Here is a 19003-nt window from a genome sequence, read left to right on the forward strand (position 1 = left end):
TTCCTCTCCCATTTGTTCTACATTTGTTTCACTATCTCTTCCTATTCTGTGCAAATTATTATGTTAAACACATTCATTCCATAGGGCCTGCTATTGTTCTATTTTTCTATTTATATTTACCCCAGAAGTCATTAGGTGGGCTTGCTGGATTATTTATGGCCATTTTTACTTGTCATTGTGGACAAGAAGACAAAAACACAGATTAAGGAGAAGCTTTAATGAAGGAAAGAGAATTCCAATGAAAAAGATCCAATAGGACACTGCCCTTCCTCTCTCCACAATGTGCATAGCCAGTAGCTCATTCTAAAGCAAGGGTTACTGCTTAATGCAAAATCTTGGACTCTTACTAAGTACATTAAAGTTGTACTTTCTGAACCTCAAAATCATGTCACATTCTAATGTGTTTTTTTTTGTTTTTTTGTTTGTTTGTTTGTTTGTTTTGACAGGCAGAGTGGACAGTGAGAGAGAGAGAGACAGAGAGAAAGGTCTTCCTTTGCCGTTGGTTCACCCTCCAATGGCCGCCGCGGCCGGTGTGCTGCGGCCAGTGCACCGCGCTGATCTGAAGGCAGGAGCCAGGTACTTATCCTGGTCTCCCATGGGGTGTAGGGCCCAAGCACTTGGGCCATCCTTCACTGCACTCCCTGGCCACAGCAGAGAGCTGGCCTGGAAGAGGGGCAACCAGGACAGAATCCGGCGCCCCAACCGGGACTAGAACCCAGTGTGCTGGCGCCGCAAGGCGGAGGATTAGCCTAGTGAGCCGCGGCACCGGCCCTAATGTCATTTTAAGTTTGCCCTATCAAGAGAACTAGAACCACTCAACAGCGCTGGCTTTTTGGGAGTAGCAAATTAAGGAAAAATAGGTATGAAGGAAATGCCCATACACAGAAAAGCAATTTGTAAATGGAATATGTCATGCATTTCTTCCCCCAAATCTCTTTCTACAGATCATCTGCAAAAGTTGCTTATTAAGCCCCTACTTATTCTTAAAGCTGAGTTGAACAAGCCCAAATTGACTTTAGCTTTCCCTGATTTTTAAATAAAAAATGTTCCAAAAGTTTATTTGTCCATTAATTTCTTTAGTATTTAAAGCATACTTTTATGTTCATTAGTTCATACACTTGAATACACATTTATTCAGCGCCTGTATATACCAGATACTAGCCTGGGGCTGAGGAAACAGTTGTGAGAGAGCAGACAGAGTCTCCACCTTGCCAGGACTGAACAGATGAGTTAGTAATGGAGAGAGACCTTAATCAAACATAAATGTAAGCAGACTTCTACAAAACATATTAAGTGCTATGAAAAGTTTTAGAGGATAGAACATGGGACCAAACTTTGGAAAATGGGTCATAATTCACCAGCAAAGTTAAGCACATGGCAGAGCTCCAGATCAGGCCACGTGTGACCTGTCACACGTGGAAGTCTGGCAACACTAACTCAAACTTGAAATGTGGGAAAAGATGGCTGTGAAGTACACCAGAAGGAATATGGGGTGCAGAGGAGAAGAAAATATTTTGATATAAGGGGCTGGCGCTGTGGCATAGTGGGCTAAGCCCCCACTTGTGGTGCCAGCTTGTCATATGGGTACAGCTCCTCTTTCAACCCAGCTCTCTGCTAAGACCTGGGAAAGCAAGAGGATGGCCCAACTGCTTGGGCCCCTTCACTCATGTAGGAGACTGGAAGAAGCTCCTGGCTTCTGGCTCCGGATAGGCCCAGCTCCACCCATTGCAGCCATTTAGGGAGTGAATCAGCAGATAGAAGACCTTTCTCTCTGTCTCTCCCTATTTCTGTCTGTAACTCTACCTCTCAAATAAATAAATCTTAAAAAATATTTTGACATAAACAACTGTTTCCTGGACATCTTCCAAAACCCTTTTATGTCCTCCCTGCCTCAATTTCCCAGATCCTTGTGTTTCCTTCGGCTACAGACTCCAGCACTACTGTCTGTTAAAAGAAGATGACAGGAAAAGCATTGTCCAAGAGTGCAATAACAGAGAGCCTGTCTGCTCAGACTCTGCCTTCAATGTGGCTGATCTAAGGAGGCAGATGGGAAGCTAAGTAATAATGAAAAGGTAAAAACGACTGAAAGCCTTTCTTGGTGTATGTGTGTGTGTGTTCCAACTGACAGAATTTCAAATAATATAAAAAGTAAAGTGAAAAATGTCGGGAAGGGTAGAATATATTCTTGGGCAGGAGGGCACTGGTGAGAAGTCTCTTCAGGGGATCCACTCCTGTTTTATTTGTCCAACATGTTTCTATTTCCTAATTGAATGCAGAGGTCTCTGAAAAATGGTGCTGAGCCCTTTGGCATTAAGAAGCTATGCAGCTCCCCACAGGATGTAATAAGAAAAGTGTTCAGGATGCATATGAAGGTTGGCCTGTGGGGGAAGTTGGTGTGGGAAGAAGTGAATAGTTTGCTACCAATACAGCAGGAAAAGGAATAGGGAGAAGGGGATTGGGAAGGAAGTCAGAGGGTAGAGTGCCGACCAGAGTTTTCATCTACAAGGAACACAGAGAAAACTTACACCTTATCTGGATGTTTTCCCCAGTTCCACTGGAGAGATTCAGGAGGTGTCATGGGGGCTGGGAAAAGGATCATGTCAGACATAAGGCTTTGGCAGTCTCCTCTTGGGTAAGGTGTCTGGCTAGAAAGAAGGACATCTAGAGATGGTGCCTTTGATAGCTGCCCTTTATCAGCTCAATTGGTCAATGCTTATGTAGCCACCCACAGTCGGCAGGTATGTAAACCCCATAAATTCATTGTAGGACAAATGCCCTAAACAGCACTCTGGCCTCAGAATCAGCCCTTAAGGCATTCGGATATGGCTAAAAAACCAAGGGCCTTCAAAGCATGGAAAGCCAAGACACTGTGGCAAAAAATGACCTACTTGAAAGATCTCTGTGAGTGAGATCCCAGTGGAAAGAAGAGGACATCAAAGAAGGAGGTACCTTTCTCTGAAGGGAGGAGAGAACTTCCACTTTGATTATGGCCCTATCTAAATAATGCCAGAGTTTGTGGACTCAAGGGACTTCCACAGCCTTGGCAGCTCATGACAAGAGTCTTGGGTAATCACTGACATCATAAATAAGAGTGTCAATTGTTAAATCAATAACAGGAGTCACTGTGTACTTGCTCTCCATGTAGGACCTCTGCCCTTAATGAGCTGTACTATGAGAATTAATGGTAAAACTAATCTTCAAACAGTACTCTGTGTGTCTGTGTGGGTGCAAACTGTTGAAATCTCTACTTAGCACAGAGTTGATCTTTTGTATATAAAGATAATTAAAAATGAATCTTAATGAAGAATGGGATGGGAGAGGGAGTAGGAAGTGGGATGGTTTAGGGGTGGAAGGGCGGATATGGGGGAAGAACCATTATAATCCAAAAGTTATATCTATGAAATTTATATTTATTAAATAAAAGCTTTCTATTGAAAAAAAGAATTCTCAGGGCATCCTCAAACATCACGAGCCACAAGTCAATATAGTGGCATCAGACTTTTTGCATAATAATGACAACCATAACTCATGTCATCTTTCTGTATGTTGAAATAAAACCAGTCTTTCAAAATACACAATAACTTCTAAGGTAGGAAAGATTTTTATACACATATTACTGTTGAATTTTTTTCAAGGTTACACATTTAGTCAAATGGCAGAGCTGGATTCAAACAGCCAGCAGTCTGGGTCCAGAGTCAGGGCACTAAACCACTACCATAGGCAGGTGGCTTATGTAAATGAACAATTTTACATCAAAAACTGCCTAGACCTAACAGCAACCAAAGTGTACCAGTGGAAGCCTGGGTGACCACAATATCCAGGACTGCGCTTAGACTGACAAGTGTACCCACCTATGCATTATCAGAGCCCCTATATCATGTGGATAGAGCTATGGTGGCCACTCTGATGGCATGACCATTCTCAGCAGGCACGATTCTTCAAATACTACAGTGCTGCAACTTCTTGGTCAGGGCTATCAAAATCCTTTCAGATAATTCTATTGTTGGAAGCTTTGGGCTCCCAGTCTTCCCATGGATGTGCAAGCCAAGAAGGAAAAGTATATCTCCTTTTTCAACAATCACAAAGGAGGTTTCCAGGTATCGATCCAGAACAAAAAGGATAGATTTATCCTTTCTCACCTATATTTTCCCCACAAACCCAAAATTAACTTACCTATTAAGTAGTCCCTGGCTGACTGCAGGGACGCTGGAGAGAAGAGCTTCAGGCCATACACAACATAGCTGGGAGGGTGCCTGGCTTTGGCCCCTGTATCAAGAAGCAAAATAAGGCCACACAGCACACAAAAATAGATTGGTCTGCTATAGGTTATGATTTGGTTGTGTCCCTAGAAAACAAACACAATATCTGAATGGTACTTTTTACTTTGGTTAAATGGCAAAAGCCTCAGAGTCAATCATTTATGCCACATTATCCAGCTTATATAGCATAACACATTCCCTTCCTTCCCCTATCTTAATTCATACTTCCAAAATACTGGGAAAATAAAAAGGTCTGATATTTATTCTTGAAATCAGAATGAGAATATCAAAAAGAATGTTATGCCTCTCAATCACAACAAGATTTACCTAAAAATGTAATTACCATCCTGGGAGAAAATCTGTATCTAATTTAATGCTTTTCTAAAAGTGAAACTTCCATTCATCTTGTTCCTTTCAAGTGTGAAACTAATTTAAACCATTATTTGCTCTACACGGTCTAACTGGGGCTACAGTATTAATAAGAAATAAAGTTATAATTTTGTGGGTTTCAATTTCTTAATGTCTTAGAAAGCAAGACAATACAGGTGCAAAGGTATACTCAAAGAGACTGCATAAAATGTTTAGTGTAGCACAACGGAATAATCCACTTTTTCAACTTGCTATTTATATTATTTATACAGCACTTTCCTCTGAGGAAAACCAAATACTTTGCAGCCTTCATTTTAGCTCTCAAAATATTATTATGAGAAGTAGAAACAGTTTTTATTCTTTTCCTTGAATGACAGGGAAAATATATAACTTCAACTTTGCAGGCCAAAAGCCAACAAATAATTTACATCTCACAATTCAATGCAAAATATTCAGAAAATTCATAAGATTCAGCACAATTTATACGATTCAGAAAAACAACCAAAATGAATTAGGGGGAGAGTATTCTTTGCAATTCATGAACTACCTTGAGTGTAAAATATAAAGTGTATGATTTCAGATGTGAATTTTTAAATTAATTCCTGTAACACGCTATATTTAGAAATGTAATTTAAATTGCCACTTCTTTTATAACAGCAATAATTCTATTCTGGAATCATCTTTTCAAGAGGAAGAAAAATACAGACTATCTATGGAAGGACAGTGCCACATCCAGACTCAGTTTGGAAAAATATTTGCCCTCTGGGGCTGGCATTGCATTTTTTTGCAGATGGTTAAGCTGCTGCCTGTGATGCCAGCATTCCATATGAGGGCCTGTTCAAGACCCAGCTACTCTTCTTCTGATCCAGTCCCCTGCTGATATACCTGGGAAAGCAGTGGAAGATGGCCCAAGTACTTGGGCCCCTGCCACCCACATGGGAGATCTAGATGAAGTTCCAAGCTCCTGGCTTTGGCCTGACCCAGCCCAGGGTCATTGCAGCCATTTAGAGGGTCAGCCAATAGAGGAAGATCTCTCCCTCTGTCTCTTCCTCTTTCTCTTTGTAACTCTGCCTTTCAAATAAACAAATCATTTTTAAATAAAAAAGAAGAAAGAAAGAAAAATATTTACAACTACTGTTATATGGAATTCCTTCAGAATCCAACTAGGCTATAGGTTAATGGATATGGGAATATTTCTTTGAGCTAAAAAAAAAAAAAAAAAATTGAGGCCGGCGCTGCGGCTCAATAGGCTAATCCTCCACCTTGTGGTGCCGGCACACTGGGTTCTAGTCCCGGTCGGGGCGCCAGATTCTGTCCCGGTTGCCCCTCTCCCAGGCCAGCTCTCTGCTGTGGGCTGGGAGTGCAGTGGAGGATGGCCCAAGTCCTTGGGCCCTGCACCCCATGGGAGGCCAGGAGAAGCACCTGGCTCCTGCCTTCGGATCAGCGTGGTGCACTGGCTGCAGCACATCAGCTGCGGCGGCCATTGGAGGGTGAACCAACAGCAAAGGAAGACCTTTCTCTCTGTCTCTCTCTCTCACTGTCCACTCTGCCTGTTAAAAAAAAAAAAATTTGAAACTCAAGTCCAAGATAAATTTAAATGTACTATTCAAGTGAATATCAAAGGTATACAGTACATATGCATATGGGGCAGTTCCTCAAACTGACATGGTTTAGTAAATACAATTAAATAGCTATCTTCCACTTGTCCTTGTTCTTCCTCCTATTAAAAGTTCAAAATTTATTATCTAGGAATTCAACGTGTTTGGCTTTGAGCAAGTTTGGGACATCATTTCAGATTTTCCAAGTCATACAATTTTAGGAATTGGAATACTTTCTTTGTACTTCTAATTTATGAAACAAAACTTAAGGCAACCTTACAAAAGCGCTGCCATCATCCTCACATTCATCCTTACCTATTCTTCCAATCCTGTTTTGGGTCTGCAAAACATTCCAAACACATTGCTAACATGCTTCATAATTCACTTTTATTTGCCTTGACTCCTAAGAACATCTACTAATATAATGCCCCTGCTCTTCAGTTTCTACTTGCACATGAGAATCAATCATCAAAACCCCCAGGGATGATTTTCAAATTTTCCAATAGAAAAATTCCACTCACTCCACTAGGTGAAGTAGAATCATGATCTCTTAAAATGCACTTGACTAAGTCATTCTCCATCTGTTTTTTAACTTTAAAACACACTGTGGCTTGCAGAATGCAGGCAGCAGAAGAATAAGATGAGAAAACCTAGCAAAAACTCTAAGTAGCCCACCTGCTGAGAGCAGCAGTGCATGTAGCTAAGGAATGAGGCCATTCTAATTATTCTCCTAGGGAGATAGTGGGATGGTCAATGCTCTACACATTTTATCGTTGTTGAGGGAAAAAAAAAGTTTGTATTATAAGGAAGATGGGTATCAGAGAATCTCAGAGTGCCCAGGGATTAGAGTGCAGCTGGGCCTCAAAGGGGACTGACCCAAGGGCTGTGCATTGGCAGGCCAGGTTGCCTCCCCTCCATCTCTGCTTTACCACATGTGCCAGCTCCAGGTACCATCCCACATAGTAGAAGTAAGCCACCTCACACTCAGCAGGTCTGCACATGTTGCCATCTCAGCCACATTCACAGGTCCAGCTCCTTTTGAGGAATTATGTAAAACAACAACACAGCTCACATGGATCTGGCCATTCCAGTGACCCAAGCACTTGCTGCTTATTTACATGAAGTGTATCCTCAGAACACCTTGAGATGCACAAAGTATGATTCGCATTTTTGATAAGAGTAAGTGGAGGCCTGAGGATGATGAAATTGCCTGAGGCCTCACACAGAAAACAGTGATACAGCAAGGATTTGGGCTCCAGCTTCCTGGCCACCTGACCCTGCCGCTACCTTGCTCGATGTCTCCTCACAACAGCTGGAGCAGTGCATGCATTTGGCACTGGATTCTTCCAGACCCATCTAATTTAACTAATGTTCATGCATAACATTATTCTGCTAGCACAGAATGTAAATGCTTCTCATGTGAAGCAACTATACAGAGTAAGGAAAATTTTCATATCAGGTTCCAGGTGTCAGCTCTTCCTACAAGGACTATGGGTGGAGAAAAGGGTTCCTTACTCACAGGTATAGGGAAACCAAGCATGCTCTACCCAACCCACCACCCCTGGCCTCTATTTTTGGACTGTGATGTTATGTTCACCTACATTGAACTCTCATCACTGCCATAAGAAGGGCTTGCTGTTTTTATAGCTTCTTATGATGATGCAGGCTTACTTAAATATCACTTCTTGGTGGCTGTTGATTTCTCTTTAGTCTTAGCAGTTCACCTTTAGAGTCATCCTGAGAGTTTCCAAGAATGTACTTTGCTTCCTCTTATATGCAAAACAAAAGGAGGAAAGCTACAGCGGGTACCCTCTACTCTACAAAATGCTGAACCCCGCTGTGACCCTAGACAGCAGGTATTCTATTGACTTATTCTTTGTGCATATCAGAGAATCCACATTATTTTAGTGTGGGTTGGGCAGATGCAGCTGCCCAGCCAAGAGGTGATGAAACGGACAGATTCCTCAGCTGTGGTCCAGAGTGCTGCCATTCGGCTTCCTCCCAGTTCACACATTTTCCCACATCATCAGCATTTCCCTCTAAGGCAGTGAAACACCATCAAAAAGAGTGGTGACCTAAATTTGCTCCATTTAATTGTAGAAATTTAGAATGTGTGAATTACAAGAAGACAATTTGAATGGATACTGCTTTAAATTGTACTCTTTTGAACAAAGTGAATACACAATTAATATAATTTGACTTTTAATCAAGACCCACTAAAACTAAGTTGACCTCATTTCTAGAGGCTTAAAAAATTACTTCTTATATTTTGTTACTCCATGTAATGATTCAAAGTCATTCCTCTGATAAACACTACCTTATCCTGGTGATCAAGGTCAGTGTCAACAGTGATAAGTCATACTGATAGCACTGATAGTATGTAATGTGATCTACCACACATTTTATCTCTGTGGTTTTCCTCCTGAAAATCCATTACCCTTATCTAATTATCAGATAAACACCAAACAAATCCCAACTGAGGGACAGTCTACAAAGTGCCTGACCAGTTCTCTTCAAAACTGTCAAGGTCATTAGAAACTATTATTATACCGCAAGTATAATATTGTGAAATATGGATTTGGTCTTTATCCCTGCTTCCTGGCATAGAACTATTAAAATCTTTGGAATCTCCCAAGTGATAGTGTCTTTTTGTATGTAATGAGTTGAGTGACAGCTGGCAGCCCCCAGGTAGTTGGTTAGGATGGGAACTGGTGACCAGAAGGACCAAGGCTGGATTAGCGGGTTGGGACATTCAGTCCTACTCCCCTAACTTCTGTGGAGGGGAAGAGATTGGCCAGTGATTTAACCAATTATGATTATGTGATGAGCCTACCATAAAAACCTAAAAGGTCTGGATTCAGGGAGCTTTCAAACACTTAAACATATGGAGGGTTCTGCAGGGTGGGGTGCTCAGAGACAGCATGGAAGTTATGCACCTCTTCTATATACCTTTTGCCTTATACATCTCATCATAGGTATCTTTTATAATAAGAAGGTAAACATGTTTCCCTGAATTGTTTGAGCCACACAAACAAATTAATCAAACCCAAGGAGAGGGTTCTGGAAACTTCAACTTTCAGCAGGCTATACAGAAGCACAGATAAAATAACTTGGGGGCTTACAACTGGCCCTTGAGGGGATGCAGTCTTGGGGACTGAGTCCTCAAACTGTGGGATCTCCAGACTGAAAGGGTAAGAATCGGAGGACACCCAGTTGGTGACTCCTTACTTTGTATGTGAGAAAAACAACCCATCTGGTGTCAGATGTCATCTGTGTTGTCAAAGTACAATAGGAGAAACTGACTCTGAGTCTGTTTTTCTTATTCAGTCAGTCTCTCCTTTCAGTATCCACCTTAATCCCCATTTTGCTAAGTGCTCTCAGATCTGTTTTCTTTTAGAATCAGACTAGATTTTTTCAGGCCTAGGGAGCATCTAAGGAATTTTCATAGCCAAGAGGAGTCCAAGAGATAGCATAGCAAAATGTCATTTGGTGTCCTTGATGAGAAACTCAAACAGGAAAAGGACATTAAGTGAAATCAGACTAAAAAATGGACTTCAGTTACTAATAATACATCAATATTGGTTCATTCATTGTGACAAATACAGCATAATGTGACTCATAGGATACAGAGTATATACGGCCCTGGGCTATCTTCCCCATTGTTCTGTAAATCTAAAACTTATAAAATATGTGTGTTTTTTTTTTTTTTTAACAAGAATCATCCTCAATGATCTATATGTAAACTGAAATGGATACTAAAGTCTTCACTGAATAGTGGCAACAGTTAATAGAATGAACACATAACAAAGGATAGCCCTTGTTCATTGGAGTTTGTGGTATAATTAAGGAAACAAGAGAAATATGTGGAGTGAACATTTACAGGGAAAGACAATTACAGAGGACTTAGTAAACTCAGTAAATTCTAGGACCTCCACTGGCTATTTACATAAATTGTCCAATACATTCTTTACCAAATCCAACTGCAGTTGCTATTGTTATCCATATTTTGCACATGTAAACAAATGTTAACATTTGCTAAATGCTTCCCCAGGGCCAGGTTCTGTGCTAGTTAGGGATAGACCTCATGCAGACATTTAAACTGCTAAAGTATTATGGTAATGGTTAATGGATAATGCTTGATGGATTAGGGTGGAGACTTGATCCAATTATGGTGTCTAAGGTGGGGCCTTTGTGGAGTGATTGCATTGGATTAGCACACTGGGGCATAGCCCATGATCAAATCATGACAGCATTATAAGGAGAAATCACACAGTTGGTAGAGGAGGAGCTTGCTCCTGTGCCTTTCTCTGCTTCTCGGTTTGCTGTGTGATCATTCCTCTCTTACCCTCCAGCATCACCAGATGCTCAAATCAGGGGGGCTGTCTGACCTTGTATTGTGAACCCTGAAAACTGTAAGGTGAAATAAACCTTTTTCCTTCCTAAGTTTCTCCTCTTAGGTATTTTAAAATAACAAAAAGCTGACTAATACATTGCTAACCCCTTGAGGTATCTTATTTTGTTTAATCCCCTTTACAGTTCTGTTGTATTACTTCCTCTTTTGCAGCTGAAAAACCTAAGATTCAGAGAAATAACTTTCATAAGACCACACATCATATATGGTAAGGTTGAATTCAAATCTGAAATCGCTTTGCTTCCCATTACCCCAGTGTTTCTCAACGTGGGATCTGATGGCCCCACTGTAATCATCAAGGGAGCAGGGTATGTAGATCCCCAGGTTCTGCCCTAGCTGCCTCAAATCAGAATCCCCAGAGGTTAGGCAATCAGCCTCTAATTCTGGCTTGTTCAGGTTGTCCCCACACACAACACTCCAGTTGTTTGCTGCCTCCAAGGTAGTCTACTGAATTTTGCTTTTGGGTTATCACTAACTGACAGAATTGTATGTAAAACTATAAACAAGTTATTGTAATTGTCCATACTATACAGCCAGCTTCTGACCCTCAGATTGTTTCCAGTATCCCCACTAACTCCCATCTCTCTAAGCTCTCCCAGGTCCAGGGCCTATATTATACCATAGCTCTTAACATGTAATTTTTAATTCTGCATTTAAAATTGCAATACAAGGCATGTTATGCAAAAATTTTATTTTCATTTTGGTATCTTCTGGTTTTAACGATCTGTTCAAAATTTGCCACCTTTACCCCTGAAGGCAAGCAAGAAGAGCCAATCAATAACTTTAAGGGCAAGGAGCAGGCTGAGGTTTTTAATAACCACCTCCCCACAGGTACACAAAGTCTTGGGGCTTTAAAAGCAGTTTGACTTTTGAGACAGCACCTTATGAATGAAAATCAGCCAAGGCTAGAGACAGCAGTAGGCTGCTACCCCAAATCTTGGTTCACTCTCTTGTCATTTTCTTTCTGAAGTCTTCTCATCTACAAATTGGAGATAATAAATCTACTTTCTAAATACTTGCATAAGTTCAGTCAGATTGTAAGAGAAAAATATTTTATGGCTACCCTATTTTCACTCTTCTTGAGAACTATTAGGGAGAAGCAACTCAAATCAGGATCTAATCGGCTTAGAAATCCATGCTAGTGAGTTAATCACTAAGTGTCTGAGTGTGTCCTTCCCATGACAGTAAGATGAGTCATTTCTTACTGTCTTCCTCTGGCATGCTTGCTCAAATAAAAGAAGAGCAGTTTGGTCTAGTCCTCCATGAGCTAGACAATATAACTCCAACTCAGAACAGTGGCTCAGGAGTCACAGTAACAGGCATGACAAGGCCACACGGATTGTGCAGCTGTGCCTGCCACGGCCCCTTTCCTAGTATGTTCCACATTGTTTCTAAAATACATGCAGGAAAGGAATGCTTAATAGTATATCCCACCCCTCACTGAGTCACTCCTCTGAGAGAGGAGTTTACTGCAGCAATCTCAGGTGAGCGTGTACAAAAACCTTAAGAGCTGCACATCTCTCACATCACCTAACCCAGATTTCCAATGATAATCACAACAACACATCTTAATACCCTAATTATGCTGCTTCTACTGATCCTGACAGTCAGACAGGAGGATAAAAGAAGATGTATTATATGTAAACCAATTATGGGGAACAGAGGAATTTAACAAGATAGCAGCGAATGCCATGTGATCATCCAATTATAAGCTTTCCTTAATTACTATGAGTTAAACATGAGGTATGACAGATTTAAAATCAGTTCTAAATCCTAGATATTAATTTTTTTGGAAAGCACAATACAGGGAAGATCAAGCTTTCTTTTGTCAGAAGGGCTTTCAGTGGCTCCCAGGAGCTTGTCATATTAGGGAGAGAAGACTGCTGTCAGTGAACTTGGTGTAAAGGCATGATCAGGGTGCATCACAGAAAGGGCCTGTCCCACAGCAGTGTAGGCCACGGCAGACCAGGGAAAGGGGCCGCAGGGTCACAGGAAGCCACGCATGCCTCAGAGCTCAGACGAGAATGCCAGAGCACCAACAGATCCAGAGCAGGAAGCCCAGGGTCTCTGTTGTGAGGTAGCTCAAAGTTACAGGGATAAAAAGCAATGCGAAACTTGAAAATGGAGTAAGAAGCGAGCATTTTTCTGTAGAAATGAAGAATAAGATTTCATCTCACATCTGTTAAAATGACTTTCATCAAAAAGACAAAAGATTACAATTGTCGGTAAGGACGTGAAGGAAAGGGAACACTCTCGCACTTCTGGTGGGGATACAAACTGTAGAACCACTGTGAAAAACAATATGGAGGTTTCTCAGAAAAAACTAAATAGAATGTGTGATCCAGCAATCCCACTTCTGGGTACACATCCAAAGGAAATGAAAACAATTTCTCAAAGAGATACTGATACTCCTCTGTTCATTGCACTATTATTCCCAAAAGTCAAGATATGGTCATAACAGTCAAGATATGGTCATATTTGGACTGTTCAATCTAAGTATTCATTAATAGATGAATGGATAAAGAAAAAAAGCTATGTATGTGAGGGTACATCAAAATATTTCTGTAAATTGGAATTAAAAATTTTTGAAACCCAAGCATAGGTTTTTCATAAATATGCATTTTCCATCAGTGTTTTGAAAACCAGTTGTATTCATGAATTCACATGAATTGTTTTACACCAAAATAAATTTGCCTTTCAATTTAACTTTGCCTAAAGGTTTTGAAGTCCCCATATGTGTATAGACACAGATAGGGGAAATTATTTAGCCTTGAAATAAGGACACCCTTGGAGCCGGCACTGTGGCGCAATAGGTTAACGCCCTGGCCTGAAGTGCCAGTATCCCATATGGGCGCCGGTTCTAGTCCCGGCTGCTCCTCTTTTGATCTAGCTCTCTGCTATGGCCTGGGAAAGCAGTAGAGGATGGACCAAGTGCTTGGAGCCCCTGTGCCCATGTGGGAGACTTGGAAGAAGCTCCTGGCTCCTGGCTTCGGATTGGCACAGCTCCGGCCGTTGTGGCCAACTGGGGAGTAAACCATCAGACGGAAGACTCTCTCTCTCTCTCTGCCTCTCCTCTCTCTGTGTAACTCTTTCAAATAAATAAACAAATCTTTAAAAAAAAAAAAAAAGAAAAAAGAATATCCTGAAATTTTCATCAACATGGATGAACCTGAAGAATTCTATGCTACATAAAACAAATCAGATGCAGAAAGACAAATATCTGATCTAATGGTGACTATGAAGTCACCATAGGAGTAAATGGTGGTTACCAATGGGCTAGGGGTGCAGGTGGTATGGGGAAAAATTACTAAAATTATATAAGATTCAATTAGATAGAAGTAATGCATCCTGGATTCCTATTCCATAGCATGGCAATTACAGTGAATAATTTTACTGTATACCTTAAAATTGCTAAAAGGTTCTGTGTTAAATGTTCTCACCACAAAGAAAAAATGAGATGACAGATATGTTCATCAGCTTGATTATTCCACAACATAAATATATAAAATTATCACATTATACCCCAAAATATATACATTTTAAAAAATACAATAATTCATGCCTGTAATAACTGACATTACCATTAATAATAGCTTTTTAACTGAGCAATCCCTATGTGCCAGGCACAGTTCTAGCACAATATAATTCCCATAGGCCTTTCATTAGTCTCATATTCACATTAGGGAAACTGAGGTATGGAAAAGACCAGTATCTTTTCTTTTTTTTTTTTGACAGGCAGAGTTAGACAGTGAGAGAGAGAGACAGAGAGAAAGGTCTTCCTTCAGTTGGTTCACCCCCCAAATGACCTGGTGGCCATTTGGTCTCCCATGCGGGTGCAGGGCCCAAGGACCTGGGCCATCCTCCGCTGCCCTCCCGGGGCCACAGCAGAGAGCTGGACTGGAAGAGGAGCAACCAGGACAGAATCCGGCACCCCAACCAGGACTAGAACCTGGAGTGCCGGCGCCGCAGGCGGAGGATTAGCCAAGTGAGCCTCGGTATCTTGCTCAGGGTCAAACATTCAAGTGGAGGCATCAGAAAACAAAGGTAAGCTGGTTAAAGAATCTCAGTCTTCCCAATCAGGCCGCTGGGTCTTTCCTGACATGGATCCAGTGTGACAGCAAAGACTCTCCATACTGTTTACACCCCATTCTCGTACATTCTCCCACTACTGCCCATACCTTGCACACCAGAACTTCACCACCATACTCTGATTACTATTTATAAATTCAAAATGTAGATATAGATGGAGATTTTGCCTTGTGAATAGATGTTGGCCTTTTTTCCCTGTCTTCAATACAAACAAATAAGATAAGCTACTTGCCTGCATTTGAAACTTACGTGGATCGGTGAGGCAGGATCAGGCTGAACACTCTAAAAGACAAATCAGAAGTGTCTGTGTCATCATCTCATGAGTCAAGGCTACATTAGTAAGAGCACTTGTTAGTGAGAAGAATAGATGTTATCTTGCCTTTAACAGGGAGTACTGGCAGCTGGCCATGACGAGGCAGAAGAGGAGCACCCACATATCTTTGCAATAGCCTTGGTTCAAGGTCAGAAATCCAAGAAGGGAAACCAGGACAATGAGTAAAATTGCTAGCACGTTCTCCTTGACATCTTCAGTTCTGTGTAAAATACATAGGTTAAAAAAAAAGGGATATTTTCCACTGCTAAACAGAGAATACCTGCAGTGACAGCAGAGAAATGAACTTCAGCAAGCCTAAGTATTTGGTTATAGAATTTTAAAGATATCTTTCTTTCCTTGTTTCTTTGCTATATAAACAAACTCTGTATTTTTAACCCTAGATTTATGCTACTGAAATAAATAAGTAGAATTCTATTGGATCTCTTTGACCACTAACGAGTAGTTTGCTGCCCCCTTCCAGAAGCACAAAGAACACCAGAAAGAGAATTGAGAGGGAGCTGCAACCTCCCAACAGGCCAGGAGGCCAGGCAGAGATGATCATGTTGAGACATCCCCTTGTGTGGGGCAGAGAGGTGGGTTGATCCAGAGGTGGGTGCACAAACGAATAGGTTAAGTGAGTTTCAGGGTATTGATATTTAGTAGAAAGTTTCCAAAGAAGGACAAGATGCAAGGTAGAACTATGAGACAGTGTCGCTGAAATGGATTAAAGGAGGATGGTGTGGACTAAGTCAAGAAACAAAGGGTCTAGCATATTAGATTGGTCATTCACAAGAATTCTGAGTGTATTTCCTACCCAACCAATTTTTGCTAAAAGACATATTGGTCTTCACCAGTAAATTATAACATTTTTTAGACAGTAATTGGCTACTTCATGCCTGGCATGCAAGCAGTTGTGAGTATTTAATTCATGGACTTTATGTTTTAGAGACACTTTAGATTCACAGCAGAACCGAAGGGAAAGCAGAGTCCCCACAGACACACGCACAGCCTCCTTGACCTGTAGAATCTATACCAGAGATACACTGTTTATAATTGATGAAGCTACACTGAGAGTTCATTCTCACCCAAGTTTGTGTTACCATAGGTTCACTCCTGGTGTGGTACATTCATGGATCTTGACAAGTTTACCACAGCATATATGCAACAGAATGGTATCACAGAGCAGTTTCACTAACCTAAATATTCTCTGTGCTCCACCTTTTCATGCCTCCCTTCCCCTAACTCCTAGCAACCACTGATTTTTGTATTGTCTCCATAGTTTGGCCTTTTCCAGAATGCTGTATAGTTGGAATCAAACAGTAAGTAACCATTACAGATTGGCTTCTTTCACTGAGTAATATACATTTAAGTTTCCTCCAAGTCTTAAAATTAAAAAGTTTACTCATTAGGTAAGCAGTGCCATGATTAAGGCTGCACTTTAGACGGACAGCTATTTCCTTGTGTCCCAGGTAACATTTCATTGTATGGCTGAACTGTAGTTAATTTACCCACTTACCCATTGAAGGACATCTTGGTTCCTTCCAGTTCTGGTAGTTATGACTAAATCTGCATAAACATTCATGTGCAGGTTTTTGAACAGACATAGGTTTTCAACAGATTTAGAAAACTGTCAAGGAACACAACTGCTAGATTATGTGTGCTAAGAGTAAGTTTAGTTTTGTAAGAAACTGTAGAATTTTTTTCCAGAGTAGCTGTATCATATTGAATTCCCATCTGCAAAGAATATGTACTCCTGTTGCTCCATATCATTACCAGCATTTGGTGTTGTCAATGTTTTTGGATTTTCATTACTCTAGTATGTGTATAGTGGCATTCCATTGTTTCAATCTGCAACTCCCTAATGACACATGATGTGGAACATCTCTCCACACACTTATTTATCTTTTGTGCATCTTCTTCGTTGTGGTGCCTATTCAAACCCTAAACCCATTTTGGGGTTGCTCATTTTCTTGCTGCTGAGTTTAAATATTTACTATGTATTTTGAATAATGGTCCTTTGTCACAGGTGTCTTTTGTAAATATTTTCTTCTAGTCTGTGGAACATTTCTAATAGGTGAGCAAATAAACAATCTAGGTATCTATCATCCAATGAATGGATAAAGAAAATGTGGTATATATATACAAAATTCAGTATCATTCTGCTGTAAAAAAGAATGAAAATTCTAGCATTTGCAGCAAAATGGACACAACTGGAGGACATCATGTTGAATGAAATAAGCTGGACCCAGAAAGACAAATACCACATGTTCTCCTTTATATGTGAGAGCTAAAATTTTTAAAAAACAAACATAACAAAAAAGAAAGGTCTGTGTGTTATCAGTATTACTGCAAATATAGTACCGTAAAACTTTGTTTAAAAATTTGTCAAACCAATGGTTAAGAATATTATACTACTACAGTTTTAATGACCTGTGATTCTTTAATATTCACTATATAAGAGTGAAATGGTGGGGGGGGAGCCTGATGCTGTGGCACAGCGAGTAAAGCTGCTGCCTGCTGCACTGGCATCCCATATGAGCACAGGTTCAAGTCCTGGCTGCACTTCTTCAGATCCAGCTCCCTGCTAAGGCACCTAGGAGGACAATGGGAAATGGTACAATCCCCTGAGCACCTGCACCCATCTGGGAGACCCAGAAGAAGCTCCTGGCTTCTGGCTTCAGCCTGGCAGAGTCCCAGCTGTTGTGACCATTTGGGGAGTGAATCAACAGATGGAAGATCTCTCTGTCTCTGTCTCTGACTCTCTCTGTAAATTTGTCATTCAAATAAATAAGTAAATCTTTAAAAAAAAGTGCAATGGTCATTTTTCCATTCAATTATTGTTATAGTTGTTGTCTATATTCCCATTAAACTAGGGTCTTTTTGCTTTTTACTTGCTAAACTTCTTATTCAGTTAAGTATTAAGCCTTTTTACTATAGTGTAAAATACATTATCACAAAAACTAAACAAAAAAGAAAAGGAGAAGGAATTAGGGTGTGAGGAAGAGCAGGGAGGAAAGAAGAATGGGAATATCATATGTTCTTAGAATTATATCTACAAATCACATTGAATCTATTAAAAACTAATTAAAATAAAAAAGACAAAAAAAACTTGTAAAAGAAAAAAACAGGTGAGCAAATAAGTGAACAACAACAACAAGAAAAACCCAGATTAATTCTAATGCTGAGGGGCCAGCAACATGGCACAGAGAGTAAAGCTGCTGCCTACAGTGGGGCATCCCATAGGGGTGCCAGTTCAAGTCCCAGCCACTCCACTTCTGATCCAGCTCTCTGCTATGGTTTGGGAAAGCAGTAGAAGATGGCCCCAAGTACCTGCATGGGAGACCCAGAAGAAACTCCTGGCTCCTTGCTTCGGATCAGCGCAGTTCCGGCCATTGCGGCCATCTGGGGACTGAACCAGCAGATGGGAAGAACTTTCTGTCTGCCTCTGCTTCTGCATCTCTGTAACTCTGCCTTTCAAATAAATAAATAAATCTTAAAAAAAAAAAAAAAAAAACTAATGCTGACACTTGATGCTAAGAGAGTAATAACTAAGTACAAAACTCTTGAGGAAACACGTAAGTGCAGGTATCATTTGAGAGGGACATTTTATATATAATTGAAGAGAAAGAACTATGAATATGGATATAAATTTCAGAGATTTGAAGAAATAGGAAAATAAATGACTAGAAAAAAAAAAACAACAAAAAAAACTAAAAAACAAGCCAAGCTGGAATTGCTAAGAATATGGCCATGGGCTTTCCACAGATTGGAAAGCAGAGAAAACAGTCAAGAGATGGAATGTAGGGACCAGTGCTGTGGCGTAGCAGGTATGCCGGCATCCCATATGGACGTCAGTTCAAGTCCAGGCTGCTCCTCTTCTGATCCAGCTCTCTGCTATGGCCTGGGAAAGCAGTAGAAGATGGCCTAAGTCCTTGGGCCCCTGCATCTGTGTGGGAGACCCAAA

General features: G+C 40.7%; 1 protein-coding gene across 4 annotated transcripts in view; it reads right to left on the reverse strand.

Moving 5' to 3' along the window:
* The window catches only part of PCNX2 (pecanex 2), a 324088-nt gene that overhangs the window by 217751 nt on the left and 87334 nt on the right, over nucleotides 1-19003 (reverse strand). For all 4 annotated transcript variants that reach the window (XM_051821460.3, XM_008268254.4, XM_089312276.1 and 1 more), the window contains 3 exons: nucleotides 15106-15259; nucleotides 14976-15008; nucleotides 4174-4345 (listed from right to left, as the gene is read on the reverse strand). In XM_051821460.3, the coding sequence (XP_051677420.1) occupies nucleotides 4174-4345; nucleotides 14976-15008; nucleotides 15106-15259 (359 nt within the window). The remainder of the gene's footprint in view (nucleotides 1-4173; nucleotides 4346-14975; nucleotides 15009-15105; nucleotides 15260-19003) is intronic.

The sequence above is a fragment of the Oryctolagus cuniculus genome, chromosome 13 (genome assembly GCF_051225735.1).
Source record: "Oryctolagus cuniculus isolate XC-2025 breed Fujian yellow rabbit chromosome 13, ASM5122573v1, whole genome shotgun sequence".
Lineage (NCBI taxonomy): Eukaryota > Metazoa > Chordata > Mammalia > Lagomorpha > Leporidae > Oryctolagus > Oryctolagus cuniculus.